Genomic DNA, 26,342 nt, shown 5'->3' on the forward strand with positions numbered 1-26,342 from the left:
AACCGGATGTAGACTCCCCCACCCTTGCTCAAGCATCTGGCACAACCCAAGGCAAGCCCAACATTCCTTTTAAATGGAAACACTTAAAAGTACACTGTTTGGTTTTAAACAATAGTTACTCTCCTATTATAGACAAATGTGGTCACAAACCATCTGAGGTCAAGAGGTTAAAGACCTATAATAAATCACCTTGGATAAAGAAAACTGTGTCTCTACTTGGAACATATATATAGCAGTAAAGACACTTCTACAATCAATCCTTTCCGAGGGACATCTACACGATGAGGTCATTGAAAAGTTCTGTCTTCATCTTGATCCTCCACCTTCTGAAAGGAGTTCTGAGCAACTCCCTCATTCAGCTGAACAAAAATGGCTATGAAGGCATCGTCATTGCCATCGACTATGATGTGCCAGAGGATGAAGCTCTCATTCAACACATAAAGGTATATATGTAAAGAGGCAATTTTCTGTGTTTTGGATATTCCTAACTACTAGTATTTAATCAACAATAAGCATAATATTGTGTTAAAGGAAACGTGATTTGCCTTACTCTAGTTGCTTGACTTGGCAAGACGCTTGCTTTTATGTCTGAATCTCCGATTCTTTATCTCTAAAAGGAAAGCAATAACTCTTTACCCACTAGGATTTTTATGAGAAACAAGGTGAATTCAATACACATAATTCCAAGTTAGATATGTTCTTGGCACTTAATGAATGACATCTGTATTTTCCGGCTGTAGGTTGTCACTGAGAATTATTTTGTGCTAGAGAAAGGCAGGTTCAGCTGTATAATGACAACAAGCAGGTAATTCCTCTGCAGGTTGCTACCACCACCACATAGTAGATTCTCTTGTTATTCTACTTGAAACTAACCTGTGAGGCTAAATAGGAGCCTGAAGGGCAAGCCTTCGCTTAACCCTTCCAGTGGGCAGAGGCACTGCATCTGCTCAACCTGGAAACAAGGGGTCAACTCAGGGCTGCTGCAGGTGTGTGCGGGAGGGGGACGTGGATATACCTCGTCGCCTCTTCTATACGTGGAGAAAAGGTACACAGAAGCTCTTTGTTCCAGGAGAGCTGGAAGAGCCATAAAGCTGTCATCAGGTAGAGAGCTGAGGGAGTTCTTCCACCACAGTAAAGGGCTGGGAATAAGAAGGAAACACTTCTTAAAAGACCACCCTGGAGTCCTCAGTCTGCTCAAAGCACATCCATGGTCATTGCTGTGAAATGGGTGAGTGTCCTGTTCTGTAATATGGGTGACAATAAGTGGTTCTCTTACAGAGCCTTGTGAGGAGCATGCAGAAGTGCGCGCCAGTAACAAGACACAGATGGAGCTTCATAAACCCACTCTTTTCCAGTCACCTGTTTCTTCTTGCTTGCTTTTTGTTTGCTACATTTTAACAGTATTTTTACATTATTGTCTTTTTATGCTTGTAATTGTTTCTCTCTCTCTTTCTCTCTTTCTCTTTCTCTCTCTCTCTCTTTCTCTTGTGCTTGGGTTTAATTTATATATCCATTTCATTATTAGGCAATATGTTATCTTTAGATTCTTCTTTAGCATTTTAAATATTAATTCTTCTTTGACACTTTTATAATTTATATAATGCATTCTGACTAGTAGCCACCCCCACTCGTTGTCCCTCCCATCCCATCAACATCTTCTCACTGTCCCTTTCATGACTTCTAGTTTTATTTAGTGGCACATTTGGTGGCTGTCTGTGTGACCCTTGGATGGACACTATTTATGGGACCCTTGCGCGGTCAGCAGTGAGCTCACACCAGAAGGCAATGACTGTTATCTCTCTGAATCTATGTAGCAAACAGTTGGACAGTGAAGGTTAGGGCCCCTTGAGTCCCTTCTCCATTAGTTGCCCTTTTACCCCCTTCTGAAGACAGGTTCCTAGGACCAAAGTCCAGAAAAGTCCCCGGGATGCGTCATAGAGTTTGGGTGGAGAACCATCTCTGTCTGCCAGGATTCCTGACCAGAGTATAACTGAAACAGGTGCGGGAGATGGAGGAGTGGCGCTTCCAATGACGTCTTCATGCTTACCCTAGAGGTTTTCAAACCCTCTTCAGTGCAAGCCAGTCCATGTTTGAAACTGATCAGTAGTCAGAAGCCTTGGGTGAGCTGTTGATGGCCGCAACAAAAACGAAGCAGATATCTGGAGAAAGAAGCAAAGTAGAAAATGGAAGAGACGTGTGGCTGGTTTATTTCTGTCTCAGGCCAGTGTGTTTTGGGAATATGCTAGGAGAAACTGGTACCTTATGTCTAATAACAGCAACTGGGCGTTCCGCGAAGCTTCGAGCCTTCAGCCTATTTGCGCTTGCCATCTTTGGTGGTTTCCTCGTGAAAATCATTGATTTCTCACCGCAATTATTGAATTGGCTTTCTAAAATGAGCAACAGCTGAGCTATGCGAGCTAAGTTGGATTTCACTTCTTGCTTCGGTGCAACAAGAACACAGTTAAGTCTGACGGTGTCCCGAGGGTCCCTGCTAAGGGAGAGCCAGCTCCTACTATCTAATGCCCCAGGTCTGAAGAGCTCAGGGAACACCCCGACCCTGGCCCAGCTGCCACTGTGTGAGTGCAACTGCCTCTCTTGTCTCCTCAATCCCTGCTCCAATAACCTTTGTGAGGGGAGATTCTCTACCCGGAAGTATGATTGGGACATAGCCCCTAAGTCAGCTTAGCTTCAGCAAGATAGTATTCAAGGGTCTCCTGCCAGTGTATGGAGGAGGGGTACCAGAGCAGCGCTGCCCACCATTGCTGGTCTCTGCCAATACTGCCACTGCTCCATGCAGAAGCCTTGGGAGGACGTTGCACAGAAGGAATTCAGGGAGAAATTCTCTCTCTCTCTCTCTCTCTCTCTCTCTCTCTCTCACACACACACACACACACACACACACACACACACACACACGTATGCAAATGACAGTGGAGGTATCTGGAAGTGTCTCTTCGATGCACAGAGCCCAGGTACTATCTGGCTTGGCACTCATGGGTTAGTTTGTCATTCATCACAATAATTTGTTCAGTCAGTCACTCTTTTTATTATTTATGTAACAAATATTTGCAAAGTACAACATTATATCAGGTACCAGGAATCCAGCTACCATCAACACTCTATGCTTGTCCTTCGGGAATGCTGGCCCCATCCAGTAAACACCCTTCCCTTACCCAGAGTTGAAATATCTACGTAGATATGATATCATGCTCTCGGAATGCAGAACAGATGGCGTGTGCTTTTGTTAACCTGCAGACAACGGCATCTACCTTAGGCTACTTGTACCTTTTCCCGGAAGGCATCAAATAATCACATTTTCCAAAAGGAATCTTAGGCAAGTATTCAAACACATTCAGGTTTATACCATCAATCATTTGGTGATTTTAATTATTTTTATTAAGTTGGGAGAACGGTAGCATGTTAAATTCTCCCCACGAGTATTAAAATCTGGACGTCGGGGGACAGAAACCAAAGCGTTAAGCATGCTTTCTGTGTTAGAACGGGAATCATTATTGTCACAAGTTGGAATGGGGAAAGGGCCAGGCTTGGAGGAAGAAAAGTAAATTCCCAAGTTTACCCACTGAGACAGGCAGGAACAGGACTGGGCTCTGCATCATTAGTTAAGTGTGGCCAACCCTCACCACGTTGAACTGTCTTCCTCCCAGGTCCTCTCCAACTGGGCAGTCTCCGCACTAGGTCTGCGCTCGTCCAGCCAGGACTTTGTTCCTGCAGCAAGCCCTCCTTCCTTTCTGCACTATCCTTTTCCACTAACATCTACAAATTCTAATAGTTCCGATGAAAACAAACAAACCCCATGCCCAGTCTCTCACTCCCCTACAACTTAAATAAGCACGTCTTAATCCGCTGTCTGTAGCCGCTGACTCCAGTTCTCTCCTCCCCACCCTTGACCCCACTCACACAGCATGGCTGTCTCCTTTCTGCAGACATGGCTCACCATATTGTGCACAGCAGGGGCCACTTCCCAGCCTTCCTCCCACCACTTCTGCTTTCCTCTCTGTGCACTGACTCTCTTCCCTATCCGTCTGAGAATGCCAGAATTGTGAGCAGTTGCACAAACAGTTTCATACGAAGTAACAATAGCAATTATTCTCCTATCTGTACTTCTAATAAATGGCTCATTTTCAATTCAATCTCTCATTTACACCCTCTTCTTTCCTTGTCAACGCCCATCTCGGTCGTAGATGACCCAGCGCCTTCCTACAGCATCATTTATTCTCTCTCTCTCTCTCTCTCTCTCTCTCTCTCTCTCTCTCTCTCTCTCTCTCCCCTGTCACAGTGCGCTCCAGGGAGCCTACAGGAACACATATTACTGTGGTTCCTTCACTGCTAAGAAATAAAGCGACGCACAATTTGCAAATACTAAATGATGCTGTCCCTTAAATCTAACTCTTAATACTATATTAAAATATACTATACTAAAATGAATGCTATGGTAATGTTTATCATGAGATTTAGCTTAACTGTTAGGAAACTCGCAGGTATGTCATATTCTCTCCCTGCTGCGTGCTGTGAGACCCGGAGAGTTATAGCCCAGTCTTCCGTTTCTCTCTCCAAGCTTTACCTATGGTCGAGGGGAGCAAATGCGATGGGGGCGCTGGATGACGGTGAATAAGCAATAATGTTAAGAGAACATGCTTCCCAGAGTGTCCTGCAATTGGTGGGTGTTTCCTCTTTGGGGATCCACTCCACAATTCCCCAATAAATACACGGAGATTATTTTTTTCTTTCTTATGAATGCCTGGCCTTAGCTTGGCTTGTTTCTAGCTAGCTTTTCTAACTTAAATCACCCCATTTTTCCCTTTAACTGTGTTTTGTCTCTGGGCATTATTCTGTATGTCTTCCTTTCCTTCTTACTCCATGGCTGGCTGTGTGACTGGGTAGCTGCTGCCCCCTGGTGTCTTCCTCTCATCCTCCTTTATTCACTCTTCACTCTCTTCCCTAGATTTCTCCTCTTATTTATTCTTTCTGCCTGGCAGTCCCAACTACTTCTCTCTCTTGCCTCACTATTGGCCATGAAGCTCTTTATTAGACCAATTAGGTGTTTTAGGCAGGCAAAATAACACAGCTTTACAGAGTTAAGCAAATACAATATAAACGAATGCAACACATCTTTGTATCACTAAATATTCCACAGCACAAATAAATGCAATTAATACACCTTAAACTAATATTCCACAACAGTGTCACCTGGGTGATGTCATCTGTGAAGTAGTCACAGCTACATTTCCCAGGCTGTAAGTGGTGAAATCAGAGCTTAGAATTGGAAAGCGACAAACAATGCTGCTCTGAACATAGTTGAGCACATGTCCTTGTGGCACGACTGAGCATCCTTTGGATATATACCCCAAAGTGGTATTGCTGGGTCTTGAGGAATGTTCTTCCCTAATTTTCTGAGAAATCGCCTATAGATCTAATCTACATGGGAAGTAGAAAAAGACAAGATCTCCTGAGTAAATTGGGAGCATGGGGACCTTGAGTGAAGGCTGAAGATAACCATGGAGTAAGAAGGAAAGAAAGACATACAGAGAGATGCCCAGAGAGAAAGCCTAGTCAAAGAGAAAAATGGGATGATTAGTTAGAAAAGCTAGCTAGAATTAAGCCAAGCTAAGGCCAGGCATTCATAAGTAAGAAGGGGAGAGGCAGGGACGGGAGCAAAGAAAAATGTGGAGTTCAATAAAAATCAATAAAAAAAATAAAATGTATTATTTTACCATGGTTATCTGCCTTACCGTGGTTATCTGTCCTACATATTCAATGAAAATAATATAAATTTATTTTAAATACAGACAAGGATTGTACAAAGTCAATCTTACTCAGGAATATAAAGGAAAAATTAAAATGGTAAATTGAATAAAAAAGAACTGGAAAGTGTCTAATGTTCCACAAGAAGTGGTCGAGCCAAGGTGAGCATCTGCCTCTAGAGTCTGTGTTGCTCCATGTTGCTCTGTGGTCTGATCGACACTCAGGAGGAATGATCACTGTTATTAAGGAAACCATGGTCTTGCCCTGCTAGACTTTTGAAAGGAAGATCCAGACGCGTGTTTGAATGACCCGTAACTTGGTCGGTTTTCAGTGACATTGTTTCTCTCTTCTCCCAGGACATGGTGACGCAGGCCTCCCCATACCTGTTCAAAGCTACGGGGAAAAGATTTTATTTCAAAGATGTTGCCATTTTAATTCCTGAAAGCTGGAAGACAAAACCTGATTATGAGAGGCCAAAACTCGAAACCATCAAAAATGTGAGAACAAGCTCTCTTTGGCTGATTTTCTTCAGCAGTTTAGCTTTTGTTTCCGTTTCTTTGTTGGAGGTGAAGTAGTGTAGAATGAAATGGGGTTACACCCGAGTCCCCCAGCTGTGAGCGATGGCAGTCTGTGTGCTGAAACGGCGTGGCCATCTTTTCCTACATTCCAGGCCGATGTCCTGGTGTCAGCAACCAGCCCTGTGGGTGAGGACCAGCCACACACTGAGCACGTGGGAGCATGCGGAGAGAAGGGGCTCAGGATTCACCTCACTCCCAACTTCTTAGCAGGAAAGAAGCTGAAAGAGTACGGACCACAAGGTATGGGCTCAGCTAAAGTGTTCCAGCAAATGCCGTAACACACTGGTTGTGTATTAACTACTGTGTTCTCTTTCTGTGTAATGACAAGTACGTAAGGAAGAAAGCCAGTGAAGCAAGCTTTTTCGTTTAAAACAAGGAGCCAGGGCTAGGTATTTCTGAGCTATACTTTAACAAAGACTTTTGTACTTGCAGATGTGTGGCACTTTGGCAACTTTATGAATTACTATAGTGCCAGGTTATTACAATAAAACCGTTTGGCACAAAGCATTAGACATCTATGGATCTATGGGCTTCTTGGGACTGGATTAAATCTCCTTCCTACAGTTCATAAGATAGCCACCAGATGGTGACAGCACACTCAGGCTCAATTGATTTGCAGTCCTGACTCAGCTGAATTTGAGTCTTGATTCTGTAGGACTCAGGAGAGGCTCAGATTCCGATTTTTTAACAAGTTTCCAGGTAGTGCTGCACAGGGTACCACACTCTAGGTAGCAGACAGAATTGTTTTGCTGTCATCTCTCAAAAGACTCTGTGTGTGTGTGTGTGTGTGTGTGTGTGTGTGTGTGTGTGTGTGCGTGCTGCACACCAGTAATCCCAGGACAGTTGAGCCAGAAGGATCCTGAGTTTCAGTTAGCCTGGGCTACATAAGAAGACCCTTAAAAGGAAGGAACAACTAAGTTCAATCCTTACAAAAATACACTCTATCATATCAATATGAGCTATATAGAGCAATCTTGGAAGGAAATAGTCAAAGTGTGGCTAGTTATTGAATAACTAGTATTCTTGAATAACTAGTGTTGAAATAATATGATCTATAAAAGACTGGACGCCTCCACTACCAGCTTGGTTTGCTTAACCTAGGCAAGGCCGAGGAAAAGGAAAAGCCGTGGTGCTGTGTGCCGCATGCCTCAGCCCCCACACATTACACACTGAGTAGCAAGGTCTGAACTTTGCCCCTTTGTTCTACACTCTTCCACTTCATTCCCACAACTGGCACAGAAGATCCCTGACCTGTGACTCAATAAGTGTATGTTGAACTCACTGGTCTAACTACGCTGCTCCAGTCCCGCGCTCACGATAGCTGTCACAACTGTGTGTCACACCCTCCCTTTAAATCACTTATTTATGTATCTTGACCCCAGGTCTTTGCTCTCAAAATCTTCTGCTACCTTGACAGTCGTTTCCCTTCCAGAACTTAGAAGAAAATCCAGTGCAAAGCCTTAGACCCGAGCAGGGATTGGAGTTCCTTGGCACGCCCCTCCCACCGAGCTCTCCAGACTCAGCCCTCCTGAAAGATGTTCACAAGTCACTAAGAGTCATCAGATAAAACAGATAGTTAATGGTGCTAAATCATCTCTAGATATGATGTGCCCAGATACGACAGGAGGGAAATCATATTGTCTGTCTTCACGGAGATAAGCTATGATGACAGTAAGATGGGGTATGATAAAACTGAAAAAGAGGGGTGTCTGGTTCACTCTGAGCATGTCAGGGTGGCAGCTGGGAACTGGAGCTCAATATGTTTTTCTTAATGCTTTGGCAACAGACTCTCAAAAGTGTTGCCGAGGCAGGACTTGAACTAATGATCCTTCTGCTTCAGCCTCTTGAATAGCTAGGATTACGGGCACTTGCCACCAGGCCTAGACGGAAGCTTGGCTTTCAGAGAAGAGCAGTAATTACCGCTGCAGAGACAGTGAGAGATGCCAACTAGAGAAGGCAGGTGTCCCACAAACCAGAGGTGAACAAGAGGATGATGTGGCCCAGAGCAAAATCCCCAGAGATGTGCTGATTCTGGAGCACAGAGGCGAACAGCTGGGGTTACCGAGTACTCACACGCTGTGCAAAGGACTTAACCCTTGTACCGCAAGGCATTTTCTCTCTTACCCTGCATGTCCTCCCTAAGACCACACACTGTGGGTGAGGCAGCTGCCTGACCGGGGGAATAACCTCCCGGCTCTCAATCATCAAACACACAACAAGCCAAAAATAAATCTGTGTATTCCACATAGCTGCATACTTCTCACATTGGGTCATGGTAAGGGAAGCAAGCTCCTCATTTTATTATTTAGGGATAAATAATAAAGCCAAGCAAAGCAAGCATTTAGAAGAATTATTTTCTAGTGTGAGGTTATTTTACCCCGTTTTCTATCTTTAGCTGTCTGATTTGCTTTCCTCTCAGAGAGGGCATTTGTCCACGAGTGGGCTCATCTGCGATGGGGAGTGTTTGATGAATACAACAATGAAGAGAAATTCTACCAATCCAAAGGAAAAGCTGAAGCAGTAAGGTATGGATATTTTGACTTTACCTACACAATTTTAAAGCGCAACCAACTTCTCCTTGAATTACTTTAAAAACACCAGTTTTCGATCCTCTATCAAGTGGTTCTGCTAACTGAGTTCCTGCTTTGTAAGTCATGGCGATAGCCAGGTTGCCATGTACCTCTGCCTGTGATCTCTGTCGCACAAACCACGGCAGGAGTCACTTTGCTGACGTGACCATGTGTCGGTTTGACTACTCAAACCTCAGCCAATGGGCACCATTCCAAACTTGTCTGTTGTTCCCACTTCTCCTTTCTAAGCTTCCACACCATTAAGTACTTCGGCCTTCCTTAAGAGCAAGGCTGATATGTGTGCATTGTTTTCTGAGATCTAAAATATTTATCAACTTATTCTCCCTTCAATGGCTACAGAGCACATTAGCCTACATGATGGCCATGCCCTCTTCATAAACTTTATCAAGTTAGACATTTAATCCCAGTGCTCGGGAGGCAGAAGCAAGTGGATTCCTGTGAGTTCAAGGCCAGTCTGGTCTACAAAATGAGTTCCAGGACAGTTAGAGCTGTTATACAGAGAACCCCTGTCAAAAAAAAAGCAAGCCTATCTTTATCTAAACATATTAATAATATTCCTTGTCCCTTGTCTTCCAAACAAACATTTAAAGTTTGTGTAGGCCCAGAACTAATCCAAGCATGATAGCTGTCCAGAAGTTACTCTTTTCATATATTCCAGAATATTTATGTGACCCAACAGTACTATATTTAACGGAGAAATGGTAGGGACAGTCCCAGCAAGACAGCAAAGGTGGCCTTTATGATCACAGTTGTCTCGGTTTATTCAGGAAGTTGTATCCGATTCAGTAGCACACAAAACGGAGGCAGTACAAAACAAGGCCACCAGAGAGGAAGACAGAAGATGACAAATGAGTGCTCTACCTAGTAAACCCAAGAGAGTAACGTGAATGGTTCAGACTGTCGAGGACACGATACAAAGGGAATGCTCCAAGTGCTCTTCCATGTGTTAGCAATAGCGCATCCAAAAATATGGTAAAATATAGTGGAAAAGTGCTGCACTGAAGACAGCAACTCAATGGAAAGCACAGTAAGAAATGCTCCAGATGAATTTGAAGGAAACTACAAAATAGTTCTAAATGAAAAGAAAGGCAGAGAGGATTTCAATACATGAAATGTATAAATTCAACAAAAATGATTTATTAATTTCATGAAATTCTAGTAAAAAATTGTATCCTATTCAAAGAGTCTAGCACTCATTCAGTGAGATTATTTCTGAAAAAGGATTGGAATAAAGGAACCTTTATTTGCCAATTTTTAAATACACTTCAAGACTGAACTAAATATAATAATGTATATCGACAGAAATTTATAAACATAGTAACTTAACAGAGTTTGAAAAACAGATAAGAAGAGGTAAAATTTATTAAGATATAAAGAAAATTTCTAGCTATGGAAAAACTAACAGAATCTCTTAAATTGGATAAACTTGTCAAATTGAAAAGCATACAATACAAATTATACATACCTATGTATTAAAGTCCACAAATGTAAATTATTAATATTAATACATAACAAGTTAATAAATATTAAGATTATATCTTCATGTAGTAAAAATCTTTCTATGTGTTCATGTCTCTATGTAGTGAAAGCTTTTCTGTGCACTTAAGAATTAAAATAATAGATGGTTGCAGTGATATGCGACTATAATTTCAGCACTCAGGAGGCTGAGGCAAAAGGATATGAATTCAAGGCCAGCCTGGTCTACACAGCAAAGCCCTGCCTCAAATAAACAAATCTAGAGAAAGGCATAACTAAAGAATGAGGTAAAAGATGTAATTGCTCATATTTTTTTTTGTTTTACATGAACTAAATAGGGTGAATAGGGAAACAGAAAAAAAGAAATATGCTCACTAAAGCAAAATAATTCAAGCTTTTAGACCCTAGCACTGACTGTGGAACCCTAAGAACATTCGGAGCAGGTGTGAAGGCTGTAATCACAGCATGCCGGAGCTGGGAGCAGGAGGGCGAGGGTTCAAAGCCATGGTCAGCTACAAAGTCAGTATGAGACAAGCCTGGGACAAGAGTCTTTGTCTAAGAGGAAGGGGAAAAAACAAAACAAAGAAAAAAACTGAAAATGAGCGAAACACCAAAAGAAGAATATGTAACGAAAAGAAGATATAACATATATCAGAGCTCTCATTCTTCCCCATTTCTCAAGCAACTAATTTCACGTTTAAAATCCATTTTAAGTAAATGATAAACAAGCCATATCAACAGATTTCTAAAATATAGTCAAAATTTCATGTGCTTATTTTTACACATTTTATTTTGGATATTGAAAAATTAACAGAAAAAGTAAATTTAATAAGTTAGGGTGGATTCATATAATGCCAAAAGAGAAAAAAATCAATAAAACTACATTATGTAAGAATGTGTTACATATCTATGTATTAAGATTTTAAATATGCCACCTCAATAAGTTCATAAATCAGAACACAATGCACTGTTGTGCTGACACTCAGAAAATCTTTCAGCCAGCAGCCATTTATTTCTGATGACAAAACATGTTTTTCTCTTCTCTTTATTTTTTATGAGTGTTCAAATATTCTTTTATGCTTTTATGTTTTTATTATTTTATATACTCAAATCTGTAATTTTAAAATAACGCATAGGGGAAAGCATTCAATTTCTAATAGACCCCATAAACAAATAAGAAATTAAATGTCAATGAGCACACAATGGCTATACAAAAACTGTTTGGAATAAACAACTAGGACAAGTAAGTAGCACAGAGACGAGGTCAGCAAGTGCTGCGGGGACGCTAAGAGGACTCTCGATGTTTTAGCATGAGGAGACAGGCTTGGGGGAGCCTGAGGACTCTGGCCTAACTGGGGCTATCATGGCACTGTTCTTGAGGCTCCCCAGGTACTTTCCGGCCACTTAAATGTCTGGTGTAAACTTACTGGTTTTGTCATATGAAGATGTGTAATTTCAGGTGAGTTATGGACCCATCGCCTAAGCATGTAACCTTCATGTCTTTTCCAGATGTTCAGCAGCTATTACCGGGAAAAAAGTAGTTCGTTGGTGCCAGGGAGGCAGTTGTGTCGATAAAGGAACCTGCAGAATAGACAAATTAACCGGACTCTACGGAAAAGACTGTGTGTTCTTACCAGACAAACAACAAATTGAGAAGGCGTCCATAATGTACTCTCAAACTATTGATTCTGTAAGTGCTGTGTTCTTGCTCTCAGTGTTTCTATGAATTTAGAGAAGGCAGTTTGGTTTTGGTTTTGCCCAGGTGCTCTAAGGGAGAATCAAGTTTTAGAGAGACGACCAGCTTGAGGGGGAAATCGATTCTCTCTAGGATAATCTTATTGCAGAAAACAGACCTACAGAACTCCTGCTGTGTGTCACACAGAGTCAAATTTTGAGAAAGAGAAATTAACGTGACGTGGTTCAATTGCAAAGGAGTCTGTTGACATCTATCCATCTGTCCATTGCACTGTAAGACCACAGAAGACCGAAGGACGGACATTCTCTAGGAGGATAGAAGATGAGGGAAAGGCTTAGGGAGTAAAAGGAGGCAGGTTCAAGAAGCAGGAGATAGCTGGGCAGTGGTGGCGCACGCTTTTAATCCCAGCACTCGGGAGGCAGAGGCAGTGGATCTCTGTGAGTTTGAGGCCAGCCTGGTCTACACGAGCTAGTTCCAGGACAGGTACCAAAAACTACAGAGAAACCCTGTCTCTAAAGTTAAAAAAAAAAAAGGTAGATGATAGAGAAGGCTCTCCTTGGTAAAGAATCAGGAGCAAAGGGATAGGGGTGAAGAAGCTTAGTTAGACTGAAGACCAACAGGATAAAGCGAGAAGGTGAGGAGTGAAGGGGGAAATCTACATTAGGTTTTGTGACTGTGTTTGGTGTGAGAAGCCACAAGACTTGAACAATAGTGAGCCACACAGAGGGTCTCGGAGGGCTACAGAGACACCACTCGGTGGTAAAGTGCCTGCTGGTGAAGCAGAGAGAACCTGAGTTCAGATCCCCAGAACCTATACAAAAGCCAAGAGGGCCAGCACTGAGAGATGTAGACAGGCACATCACTGAAGGGCAATGCCTGCCAGTTTCGTTAAATAGATAGATTTCACTGGGAAATCCTGTCTCAGAAAGTGAGGGTGGAGGGTGACTGAGGAAAGACACCTAGCATTGACCTCAGGCCTTCACATGAACAGGCTTGCATGTGCACCCACACACATATCTGTACACACAGTACACGAAGAACACCACATGTGATATAAATGTAAAAGTCTGATATATTAGAGTAAAGGGAAGAGTTCTCAAACACTGTGAGGAGAACAAACTGGAGAAACAGCCACGTGGAAAAGCCAGGTTAGTCAGGCTAAGGTGTAAAGGCAGGCCCACGAGGGCTCGTGACGGAGATTTCATTGAAATGGGGTTGGCGGAGGAGGATTATGAACGATTAGTAGGAAGAAACGTCCAGACCTTGGTTATTTTGCTGAGGGAGGAAAGCAGTAACTTCCTGATTCCTTGAACTGGGTGGCAGGGTTCTTTGCAGAGATGGTGAGGAAGCGCCAGCGGGAAGTGATGACGTCACCATAAAGGCAGGGCGTTTGAGAAAGCAGATCTCCAGGTAGGTTTTAAAGAGAGCTGGAATGACGCACGTTCAAGGTTGAATGCAGCATGCTGGTTAATGGGGTTCAGGAAGTAAAGAAGTAGAGTCCGGTTGTCTGAAGATGGAGAGATGATTGGACAGTGAGAGGAATACTACAAAGCGTGGTGTGCAAAGGGGCAATGTCGTGGGTAGAAAATCAGAAGAGTAAGGGAAGCCACCTTGGAGCAGGCGGGTTGTTCACTGAGGTCCGGGGAGACACTAAAGACTAGGGTGGAAATGGACTTCAAACTGATTTTCCCCGGGAGCGCCATGTGACATCGTGACACTGAGTCATGGCTATAAGGTAGCAGAGGAACCTAGGGGTGGGGACACACTGGGGTTTTTTGTTAGATATTTTAAACAAGTCTATTGATGTTATATGTACCATTCTTATTGGCAATTCTAGGTGGTTGAATTCTGTACAGAAAAAAATCACAACAAGGAAGCCCCAAATGCCCAGAACCAACGGTGCAATCTCCGCAGCACGTGGGAAGTTATCCAGGGCTCCGAGGACTTTCGGCAGAGCACGCCCATGACAACTCAGCCACCCACACCTACCTTCTCCCTGCTGCAGATTGGACAGAGAATTTTGTGTCTCGTTCTGGATAAGTCTGGGAGCATGACAGTACGTTCTCTGAGTCTTCCTTTGGGGGATGTGGGTCATTGGTGTGTGTGCGCGATACAATCCGGCCCACAATTTGGACTTGGTAGAGAGTAAACACAACAGGGGGCGCCAAAACCCAGCAACAGTTTTGTCACCAGAAATGCTGTCTTTGGCTGGAGCTAGAGCCCAGGTGATAAAGAGCTTGTCTTGCAAACACAAGGACGTGAGTTCAAGGCCCAAAACTTTCTTGTGGTCCAGCACTGGGTAGGTAGAGACAGGCAAAACCCTGTGGTTCTTAGACCAGTGAGCTCCAGGCGGTGAGAAGTGCAGAAGTGCACACACACACACACACACACACAACACACACACACACACAGAGACACAGAGCTTACATTGCCTCATTCCACAGAGTCAGTATTAACTGTCCCCTTTGTCAAATAAAACCGATGTCAACTTATGAGCAAAGATCTGAATAATAAGCTTAATATTGTTCATATTTTACTAACACACATAGGTCTAGAGTTCCATATAAGCCTTACTTAGACCTATTACTAATGCTAATGCATTCTATTCCAGTGATTGCCTAATATAGTTTTTTTTTGTCTTTTGCTATTTATGCAAACACTCTAAAATTTTACCCAAAGTGGATGCTAGGCCCCATAAAAGGATACAACTTAATTACACTCTTACCCTGGGGCAGTCATTTCCAAATGCACTTTAGCCTGGTCTGCTGTTAGCCTGTTTGTGTAAGCGCCAACCTGACTCCTTTTATTTGCTTTCTCCTCAGAACGATGACCGCCTTAACCGTCTCAATCAGGCAAGCAAGCTTTTCCTGCTACAGACCGTGGAGCAGGGATCCTGGGTCGGGATGGTGACATTTGACAGCGCAGCCTACGTAAAAAGCGAACTCAAACAGATAAAAAGTGCTGCTGACAGAGACCTGCTGACCAAAAGCTTACCCACAGTATCTTCAGGAGGGACGTCCATATGCTCTGGGCTTCAAGCAGCGTTTACAGTAAGGCGTGTTCCGCTATGGCAGTTTGCCACGGTTTGGGATTTTTTTTGCTTCTGTGAAATTTTCATTTCTAGTGTTTCCATACAAGGTTGGTGTCATATGATTATGTGACCAAGGATAAAGCAATGGTCAGAGCACGCAAAAAATATAGACCTCCTACTCACTAATTCACTTCTTCATGCTTCCGTCCTTTTTTGCACGAGGCATTCAGGTTTTTCTGCATGCAGGCCACTACTCAAAAGATGTTTTGTGTGCTTCCTCTGCCCAGCTCTACTAGGTTACACATCCTCATACTCTATGGCAGAGCCACCTGCTCTTACCTGACGGTTCAACTCAGTTACCTTTATCTCCCTGAATCGAACCATGGAAACTCCATCCTACTCCACAACACACAGTAATTATGAAAAATTAGACAAAAGGATCCAAACTGAGCCATAGATATTACTTCCTAGTAACAGAAGCACTTTGGTTAGACCAAGGTTAAGACCACAGCTCTGAGACTCCTGGGCACTGGCTCTTTCCCATGCTCACAGTCTCAGTCCAACAGTCCACTCCCTTCTAAGACATAAAAGTCACCTTGTGTAGTGGCCTGCTGTCAGCACTCTGAGAACGCAGTGGGGAGAAGCCTCCTGTGCCTACACTTTCTCCTCCAGCCTTCTGGCCACACAATCTCATTCTGAGTTCTTCATCTGGAGAACAGGGGCCGCAGGACTTGACCTTGATTGTTTGTCCTGTATGCTGATCTCTCTCTATCATTTCAGTGATGTGGAGAGTCTGGTCTTCTTAAATGGATAAGAAGGGACTTTATTTCTTTCCATCATAATATTTTTTTAATATTGGCAGATGGACTGTCCTCTGTATCCTATTAAAAGTGTATCTAGGTTCACAACTGTAGGAAGCACTTTGGAGATAAGAGTGGGAGGGTCAAAAGGTCAAGGTCATCCTTGTCTACACAGGGAGCCTGATGCCTACGGCGAGACCCTGTTTCAAAAAGCAAACAAAAGGGGTGTGTGTGTGTGTGTGTGTGTGTGTGTGAGAGAGAGAGAGAGAGAGAGAGAGAGAGAGCAAAGTGTTTGCTTTAATCAGAAGGGATAGTGAAGGGTAACGACCTCTGTGATCTGGATAACACTGTCCAGTCAGAATCGATGGCACCAGCATACAGTTGATATTGTAAGATAGATAGTACAAATATAAAGTTACAATTTCCTTGGGTTCCACTATCCCTCAGCTGGTTGCTGAGGCTTACTGGAGGCATCTTGGAATCTCTTGAAGAGATCTTGGAGAGATCAATGAAGGAAACTCAAAACCCCTGTGTCTTTTCCCAGAACCCCCTGTCACCAGGGCTACCCTGCATGGCGCAGCCGTGCAGGCTAACAAGAAGTCACTGTTGACGTCCATGATGTTGAAGCGCTACCGCAGTGTCTCTGCAGGGCAGATGCTCCTCCAGTATTCCCAAAACCCTGCACATGTTCCCTCTGCAATTGCTCCTTCCTGTCCCGTGTAAATGCAGTTCCCACAAACCCCCTGCCCACCCCAAGCCTGATTCCCGCTCTTATTCGTGCCCTTAGGTGATTAAGAAGAAGTATCCAACCGATGGATCTGAAATCGTGCTGCTGACCGACGGCGAGGACAACACCATCGGCAGCTGCTTTGACCTGGTGAAGAAGAGTGGAGCCATCATCCACACAGTGGCCCTGGGCCCGGCTGCTGCTAAAGAGCTGGAGCAGCTGTCCACAATGACAGGTGAGGGGGGCTCTGCCGAGACCCACCAGTGTTTGCGCGGCAGACCCTGGGCTCCAGCGATCTGGGGAGTCCCGAAAAAAAGATAAGGAGACGTGGAGTTGTCTCAGCCAACAGCTACGCTTCTCCCAAATGGCCATTAGAAGTGGCCCCATCCATTCTCTTTAAGGTCTTGGTTTCAGGCCTAGGCCAAACTACAGAAAGTCTAACTGTTACACCTTAGTGACCACTCGGGGAGCCCTTCCCGGATACCTTATAAGTATTTGACTTTACCTGAGAAAGACAGGAAGGAGAAGGAGAAAGAAGGTGAAGAGCCAGTGAACAATGCAGAAGGCTAGGTCAATCACGCAGCACACAGGCAGTTTCTCCACAGAAGACCAGTGTGTTGTGTATCCAAGTCCCACGCACGAACGTGATTCAGAGAGGTCTCCTCTGACAATGGCTTCTTTAGCAGCAAAGGTGAACATTTTATTTAGGGATAGTATTAGAAACACAAATTATTACTGTTGGAGCTAATATATCTGCCCATGTTCCCTAGAAACAGGGCCTGAGATGGAAGGTTTGATACCTGTGATTATAGAAGAAGGGTTCTCAAAGGGAAAGAAATGAAGGACAGACAACACAAAACAGGCAAAAGAGGGAAACAGATTTACACTCTAGCCTCACTGCGGTCAAGGGACCTCAGGACCAGATACACGATGCAAACTTGGTCCTCCCTTGAAATAAGAGGACTCCCCTTCGCATTGCTGTTAGATGCATTTTATTGTTAGAGCAGAGTAGACATAAGAATTATTTTTGTGTGTGTGTAGTGTGGTCCTGGTGTAAAGCAATCCCCTGGAGAATTGGTCATGGGTGGTTAAACCTTAGAGCTAGGCAAACTTGCACTTACCTGCAAGAGGACACAAGGGGACATCAGAAACACTCTAAAACACTGTCCCTAACTTTGGATGCTCTTTAATAGTTTAAAAGTGACTACCCAAGATGACTCCATGGGCAAAGGAGCTTGCTGCCAAGCTCACAACCTGAATTCAGTGTAGAGAACCAACTGCCACAAGCCGTCTTCTGACCCACACGCACATGGCGACACATGCACGCACAAATACATCAATATAAAAAGTAGGAGCAGGTTCCTAGCCCTCCTTTAGTTATCCTTATTCTCCATACCCAAACTTTCAGGGCTGGCGTATTATTTTTCTTTTCCACACATCCCAATTTTCTGTAACAGCCCTTTGGCCCCTGTTATTTCTTGATATTGTCACACATGTATCTTTCCCGATTTGAGATACAAGTTTAACACCCAGTTTGTTAGAATTGCATTTTAATAATGATAAGCCAATCAGAGGGGGGTCTATTGTTTAATAGACTCTCGTGTGGAAGCACATGGCCTTGAAGATGGGGATACTCTTGGGGATTTGTACAGATAGTTGAAGCAGCTTCATGATGCTGTTTCCGAAGCTATTCATTGCTGGGATTGAGAAGTCAGTATCAGTAGGGCATGGTGGTATAAACCTGTAGTCCCAGTGGTTGAGAGGTAGGGGTAGAAGGACCTGGAGTAAAGGTCGTTCTTGGATAAATAGTGAACTCGAAGCTGGCTTGAGCTATGAGAGACTATGTCTCGAACATACGAATACACACACACACATACACACATACTTATCAGTATTGACTTCTAGGTTAGTGTGTACATATATTTGATATTGATCTGTATTATCTTTCTTAACTATGGCTACAATATTGTAAATACCTGCTTCCTGAAATATAACTTGTGATAACGTAATTGCGTTTTAGGAGGTTTGCAGACGTATGCTTCTGATCAGGCTCAGAACAACGGCCTTGTTGATGCTTTCGCAGCCCTTTCGTCAGGAAATGGAGCTGTCTCTCAGCGCTCCATCCAGGTTGGGATTCTTACTATTTGGCTTCTCACGTCTGCTTATAATCACAGACAAGGCTGCTAGACACTTTGAGTTCTACACTCCTCTGGGTGTTAGTTAAAATGCAGAGTCTTAGCTTGCCATCCAAATACAACCTTACCTATTTAAATGTGGCTGTTGGAATTTACTTATTTTATAAGACAATGAAATAACCTATATGGTATGTCTAGTAATTCCTTATAAGCATTTGCTAACAAGCACGGGTTGGAATATGATTGACTTGTGTTGTCTTCAGAACAGATCATCTATACATATTCTAGGACAGGTGTTCAGACCTGAATCGCCCTATTTTTCCATTGCTCAAGTCCCTATGATTGGCCATGGTTTTCCCATTGCAGAGAGACAGCACTTTGCACTACTAAAACCCCATGCAGTTCATTCAGACTCCTGAGTCTTTACCCTGGGTCCAGCACGCCTTCAAACTTTCGACCAAAGTTTCAGTAGGCATGAAGTGGGAGGGGCCCAGCAAGGCCTGGATGACAGATTCCAAACAATAGGATTTGGGGCCAGCTGGTGTACTGTGTCTGTAATCTTGGGAGACAGCAATGGCTCCTATGTTGGTTGTCATGCAGGAAATTTAAAAATAAACTCAAGGGCTGCCTTTTGCCAAGAAAGCAATGTGCCCCGGAAAAGGAATTCAGCAGTTGAGAAGCTCCCAGCCTTGTCTATGATTTTTTTTTTTTTTTTACTCTGAGAAAGCAGGGAGGGAAACGGAAAGGTGAGCAGACTTGTCACCAAACCACCAGGAGAACAAGGGCCCGTTAACCTCCAGATCCATTCCTTGTGCATCCATGGGACCAGAAAGCCTGGTTCCATGAAGACCTCGTCTAATAGGCACCACCTTAGACAGAAAGAATTACTGTGGAAGGAGACAATTCTCACAATCGTGTTTTCCACCAGAACGTTGTTGCTCTTTTCCCACCCCAGCCCCTACCCTGCAGCAACTCCACTTTGTGGCAAACGGCAATCACCTGGTTCAGCGGTTTATTTCAGTCCCCTTCAGAAGGACTGCCATCTGCTTAACATAGTTACTTGTAAATTTTAACTTATATCCTCTATCCCTGGGTAATAAATGAGTACAGCCAGTTCCCCTCAGGGATTAGTGCAGCAAGAGGTGGGATGTTTACATTAGTAAAGCAGAAGGCGGCGAGCATCAAAGGCCGCCCAGGGAGAAAGCTGCATGGGAGCGCATAGGAAAAGGGTGACCCCTGTGTCCCAAGAGACAGACAGCAGTGGAAGCTTCATGAAGAAAGTCACACTTACATCCAATTCTGGAGGGTCAGTAAGACTCAGACAAGAAGAGAGAAAGTCCTGACGTCTAGGACAAGCTGAGAGTGTGACGCTTATGCTTTGTAAACCCTTAGAGGGAGGTGGTCTTTTTGGTGGAGAAAGAAGTATGGGAACTTGAAGGTAGAACAGTAATTTACAGCTGAGTCTTAAATGACCCTAAATACCAAACAAAGGACTCAAGGATGCCTACAGGCCATTTAACTGGCTCCTAGCAATGAGGACCTGGTACTAAGACCATGAGATGCATGTCGTATTGTCTGGGGAGTAAAGTGTCCGTCTTCTCAACAGCTGGAGAGCAAGGGAGCCAATCTCCAGAAGGGCCAGTGGATGAATGGCTCGGTGATTGTGGACAGCACAGTGGGGAAGGACACTTTATTTCTTGTCACCTGGACAACACAAGCTCCTCAAATTCTTCTCTGGGATCCCAGTGGGACAAAACAAGGTGGCTTTGTTGTGGACAAAGCCACCAAGATGGCCTACCTCCAAGTCCCAGGCACTGCCAAGGTATGAAGTCCACTTCCTTGCAGATTAGATTTTTTTTTTTACAAATGACTGTAGTTTTTTTTTTTTAAAGAGTGAGTGTTGACTTTAGGAACACTAAATAAAAAATTCTTCATTCATTGAAGTCAGCCTGTTGGTTAAGTCAAGAGAGAGGAAATGGGTAATTGTATGTCCCCAAACGAAAGGGAAACAAACTACATATCAATCCAGATGACAAATGATCCTTGAGGCTTTGGGATTAAGAAAATGATTTCCTGTCCCTCAGAAACCCAGCCTTAGAAACTCCAGGTAGTAATCAGTGAGGGTGCGGCTTTTGGGCCTCATTATCCCTATCTGGGTTTGTCTTGACAACGGGAGCCACATAGTTGGTCCAAACACACTCAAGTGTGCCTCGACTGACAGAGTGTTAAGGACGCCCACATTTTTCTATACATGCTCCCAACACGCTTTGGTCACATAGGCATTTGTCGTTAAGTCTTTGTTCCTGACTGGAAATATCTGCATCTGTTTTGGTCAGGTGGGCCTTTGGAAATACAGCCTGCAAGCGAGCTCACAAACACTCACTTTGACCGTCACCTCCCGGGCTGCAAGTACCAAAGTGCCTCCAATTACAGTGACCCCAGTAGTGAATACGAACGCAGCGAGCTTCCCCAGCCCTGTAACGGTCTATGCAGCTCTTCGCCAAGGAGTCTCGCCAATTCTCAGGGCCAGCGTCACGGCCTTGATTGAATCCGTGAATGGAAAAACAGTGACCCTGGAGTTACTGGATAATGGGGCAGGTAACCATCAAAGAAAGTAGAAATTAATTCCTCTTCCAAAACACCACCATGAAACGGCTAACAGGCATGGTCTACTGAGGACAGTTGGTACTAGGGCCTGGTGAAAGAGTTCTCAGCATCCTCATACATGCCATGTTCCCAAACACTGGGAAACATGAAGAGGCCCAGTTTGGGCCTCTCCAAAGCTAAAGTGCATTAACAGTTTGAATTCAGTAGTATTAGAGCCTGCACAGAACTGTCTGCCTTCCAAAGTAAGGGAAGGGAATAATAGTCATTTTCTGTTCATTGCCTCCTCAATCTGTATGCACGTATAAACATATATATATATGTACATATACATATATATATGTTTATTTTATATGCATATATAATCTTCATTGTTATGTTCACCACACACTTTTTAGGTATTACTATCCCTCCATTATTGATAAAGATATACTGTCACACTTTAATGAACAAAGATGAATTCCAGCAGAGTTCTAGATGATTCTTATATCCATGTGAACTTTGGTTAGGCTTGACCCCCAAGTATGAAATTCTGCCCACTTTCCTTGCATTTAAGAAATCTATAAAGAAGAAATACAATTCAGTATTTATTTTTTGGAATGTGTCTATTTATTCTGATAGAAGAATCTTTATTAGAATGAATTTTGTAAGTGTATTTCCTACTCAAACATCCTCTGGAGAGAAATTATGATTTTTTTTTCTTCCCCATCATATATATAAAGCAATCTGATTTGACAGGACAGATAATTAGTGAGTTGATAGCTCATCCTACCAGTCATGACAGAGACATGTGAAATGACCTCTGATTTCAAAAGGAACAGACTTTTCAGGGTGAGAAGATTTACACAAAAGTCTATATACATGTAGACACATAGTATACAGAAGCGTCAGGCCTCATCCTATACATAATCAAGCCTCTGGTCTCTTGCTGATAATGCTCAGTTTCTCTGTTTGCAAAATCTGAATCCACATGCGAATTGGAAATACAGGTGTCAAGTTGCCTTTAGGGTATTCATGAATTCGTTCATCTCCTTGTCAAGGTGCTGATGCTACCAAGAATGATGGTGTCTACTCAAGATTTTTTACAGCTTTTGATACAAATGGTAGATACAGCATAAAAATATGGGCTCTGGGAGGAATTACAGCAGGCGGACAGAGAACATTACCTCAGAATGGAGTCATGTACATAGACGGCTGGATTGAAAATGGTAAGTGGTCTGCAGATGGACCAAAGACTTGGGTCTAGAAGAATTACTGATCTTGAGGAAGAATAATGCAAGACGCCTCTTGGTTTCTGACTCTCACTCTACCTTATTGGTGTTTGGGGCTGGTGATCCTTTGTTCTGAGTACACTCTTACATCTTGTAAGATCCTTCTGCATCCCTGGAACCAAACAATCCACTAGATACCAGTAAAGGCCCCAACCCCAAGTTACTATATTCAAAAATGTCCCTAGTCATTTGCCATTGTCCTGTAAGAGAGGGCAAAATCCCCCCCCCCCATTTTATAACCAATTAGGCAAATCACAGCTTTTAATCACTTTGGCTTGAAATCATATCATCTACAAGACAAACTATGTCCTTCACTTTCTTCCACTGCAAAACAGACTCTTAGAGGGCAACCCCCTGAGCCCACATGTAACCAAGTGGGAAAAACACATCTTTAAGAAATAAGACCATACACAACACAGTGGGTTTCAAACGCTTGCTCAGGATCAGAGTGGATTAAGAGCAAGAGAGTCTAAAGGGTTTCACGATTTGCCTTCCTAATTAAAACCAACAACAACAACAAAAAGTCTTTAAACAAGTGGAACTTATGAGAAAGTAAATTCCGAATAATGTCATATTCTGCACAAAACACCTTCATTGGATGAGTTCTGAGAACTTAATTGACTGCATGAGCCATAGTAGTCTTTGAGGCACAGAATTTGTTTTATATAAGACTGTGAAGCAAATTCCTTTGTGAATAAATTCCCAGGAATTGACTGAGACAATTGGGCTGGAAGTGGGTGGCATATACCTGCAATCTCAGCACTCCAGAAAGGGAGGCAGGAAGATCATGAGTTTGAGACCAACCTGGGCTGTATAGTGAGACACTGCCTCTTTCAAAAGCATCAAGTGTTAGAACTCTTAACTCACAAACTATTTCATGAGAAATTGTAATCAAGCAAGAAAGATAAAGCACAAATATGGAGAATGTGAAAACAGGCAAAATTAAACAATCAAGGTAATTCTCCAAGACCAAGGAGATTAAGTGCAAAGTAAATGAGAGTGACTATGGCCCTCACAATATTAGAAAAGTGATAAGCGACTTCTTAAGACAATAGCAGAGATGGTATTTAATCTGACCTTATAGAAGACAGGAACTTGAGAGGCTGGTGACATAGCTCAGTGAATAACAGAGCTTGTTGCCAAGTCCAACACCTGGAATTCTACTCCCGGTACCCCTGTGTGGGAGGAGAGAATCCACTCCTGCAGTTTGTCCTCTGAATAAAAATTTTTAATTAAAGACAAAAAATGAGAGAATATATTTAATTCCAGGGCAAATGTTAGAAAAATTAATTGCAGGGTTTTTTTTTTTCGTATTACAATCAGGAAACACCTGTTAGGTAGAGAAATGAAGACCTGACTTTGCTCATTCCCTTCTTATGCAAAAGGATTTGGTGTCTTGTCGCCAAACTTTAAAGTGGATTTTGTGGGTGGGAGGAGAGAAGGAGAAAAGTAAGAAACAGGAAGAAAGAAAGATCCAGTAAGAAACAGGAAGGCTTGCCTTTCAGCAGCGTTGCCCTTTATATTTAACACAGGTGAAGTAAAATTCAATCCTCCACGTCCTGAAACTAATAATGTCCAAGACAAGCAACTGTGCTTCACTAGGACATCTTCCGGGGGATCATTCATGGCCTCTAAGGTCCCCTCGGCTCCCATACCTGACCTCTTTCCACCTTGCCGAGTCACCGACCTAAAGGCTAGCATCCAGGGGCACAAGCTCGTGAATCTGACTTGGACTGCTCCCGGGGATGACTACGACAATGGGAGAGGTAAGATGCTGTGGTACAGACCCTGAAGATGAGTTTATCAACCAACCAGAGGCACAGTAGAGGTTGTGTTGAAGGCAGGAGGAGACAGAGGAAGGGGATCTCAAATGGCTTCTAAAATTAAAATTAAAGATTTAAAAAGTCCAAGAAGCTTACCTACTTAAGGAATGAGATATTTTATCTCAGAAAAGAAAACCTTGGTATTTTGTTTTTTTGGTTTAGGCTTTGGTTTTGTTTTTGTTTTTAGCTGCTGACAGATGAGGTTTTGCTGTGTTTCTAGAGAAGGGTTATGAATACAGACGGCCATAAACATCTCCGGAAGAATTCTCCCACGCTACCAGACTTTGGCTCTCAAAATATCAGAATAGAAATTAGGTGTGGGATGGAGCCTAAGGTTCTCTGTTTCTAGCATGTGTTTATGAGATGTGTGGGCGACAGCCTGACCTAATTAACTAAATCTTTGTTTTAAGAACATCTGAGCACGTTAACATTCAAGAACCACTAGCACCAAAACCACCCTTCTTCAGCCAAGCCCTGTGCTCAGGGGCTTTAGGCAATCACTCAGCAGCTTTATAGTCCACTTTGTTAAGAGTAACAAAGGCACACAGAAGATGACAATCTTTGCGAATACGGTCTAGTTATGGTAACTTCATGAGGTGATGACGTAATCCCTAACAGGTTTTTAAAGCTCAAGATTTGAAAATTACAAGTCGCAGCCTCTCTCACTCCTCTCTCTCCCTCCCTCTCCGACCCCCATCTCTCTATCTCACATTTTAGCTTCCAGGTACATCATCCAAATAAGCACAAATATTGTTGATCTCAGAGACAAGTTCAATACCTCCGTCCAAGTGAACACTACCAACCTCATCCCCAAGGAGGCCAACTCTGAGGAAACTTTTGAGTTTGAGCTGGAAGATGGTAGTTTTGGAAATGGCACCGATATCTTCATTGCTATCCAGGCTGTGGATAAGTCCAACCTGAAATCAGAAATATCAAACATTGCACGGGTATCCCTGTTCATCCCCACTGAAGAGCAGTCCACCTCCAACGACACAGCGCCTCTCTGTCCTGATATTAGTATCAACAGCACTATCCCTGGAATCCACGTGCTGAAAATAATGTGGAAGTGGCTAGGGGAAATGCAGGTGACGCTGGGCTTGCACTGAATTTTCAGGAGATAAATAAATAAAGCATTTCTTGCATTGTAGAACTTTCTAAAATGGATTTTAGACTTCCTGTAGGGGGCAATATAGCAATATGGGAAGCTCAAACTCTGGATCCATGTGTATTAATAATTCTCCGCCCAAATTCTAAGGTTTAATCATTGTTCGATCTTTGGATGGTAATTTTTTTGAATGCTTGGAAGAACCAAATGTTGCTTTTACCAGTAGATTTTAGTTAGTCCTAAGGAACTTTGCCAGGTGAAAATAACATTCAGTTGCAGTTAGTTAATCTACTAACTAATAAAATGTCAGAAATGCCTAACCAAATTATTTAAATACAAAAGGTCTGGAACTAACATCACCAAGAATGTGTCTTCCTTTCTCTAGATTTGAGTAAAGATGGAACATTCGTGGAAGGGGGCACACTGTGGGAAGAAATCACACATTGGTAGTTCAATGAGTGTGGAAATGCAAGAGTCAGTGATGCTTAAAGCCACAGTGACGGGAAACAAGGAAGGGATGTAGATTCAGATCAAGTGATACAGAAATAAAAATATATTTTATAACTTTGTCCAAATGTTCTATTAACAGCCATCTTGGTTTTCTGTGGCTGTGAAAAGGCACCATGGCCAAGGCAACATATAGAAGAAGGCATTTAACTGTGGGCTTTCTTACAGTGTAAGCCGGTTAGTCTGTCATCACCACGATGTGGAGTGAGGCCATAGGACAGCAGGCATAACACTG

At 43.1% G+C, this 26,342-nt stretch overlaps 1 protein-coding gene across 1 annotated transcript; it reads left to right on the forward strand.

Annotated features, from left to right (window-relative positions):
- The first annotated feature begins 242 nt into the window (after positions 1 to 242).
- Clca1 (chloride channel accessory 1) lies at positions 243 to 25,954 on the forward strand. The gene is made up of 14 exons (XM_048453676.3): positions 243 to 443; positions 6,120 to 6,260; positions 6,434 to 6,581; positions 8,761 to 8,866; positions 11,918 to 12,098; positions 13,942 to 14,160; positions 14,927 to 15,154; positions 16,723 to 16,897; positions 18,683 to 18,789; positions 20,404 to 20,619; positions 21,134 to 21,395; positions 22,442 to 22,609; positions 24,205 to 24,438; positions 25,213 to 25,954. The coding sequence occupies exons 1-14, from the start codon at positions 282 to 284 to the stop codon at positions 25,599 to 25,601; spliced, it is 2,736 nt and encodes a 911-aa protein (XP_048309633.3). The 5' UTR covers positions 243 to 281; the 3' UTR covers positions 25,602 to 25,954.
- The last annotated feature ends 388 nt before the right edge of the window (positions 25,955 to 26,342 follow it).

This window comes from Myodes glareolus, chromosome 17, assembly GCF_982192425.1.
Source record: "Myodes glareolus chromosome 17, mMyoGla1.1, whole genome shotgun sequence".
Lineage (NCBI taxonomy): Eukaryota > Metazoa > Chordata > Mammalia > Rodentia > Cricetidae > Myodes > Myodes glareolus.

Excerpts from the sequence above, each read along its gene's own strand:
- Clca1 (XM_048453676.3), top strand. The coding sequence starts at position 282 with ATGAGGTCATTGAAAAGTTCTGTCTTCATCTTGATCCTCCACCTTCTG. Across the intron at positions 444-6,119 it reads CTCTCATTCAACACATAAAG|GACATGGTGACGCAGGCCTC; the intron begins GTATATATGTAA and ends CTCTTCTCCCAG. Across the intron at positions 18,790-20,403 it reads TCTCTCAGCGCTCCATCCAG|CTGGAGAGCAAGGGAGCCAA; the intron begins GTTGGGATTCTT and ends TCTTCTCAACAG.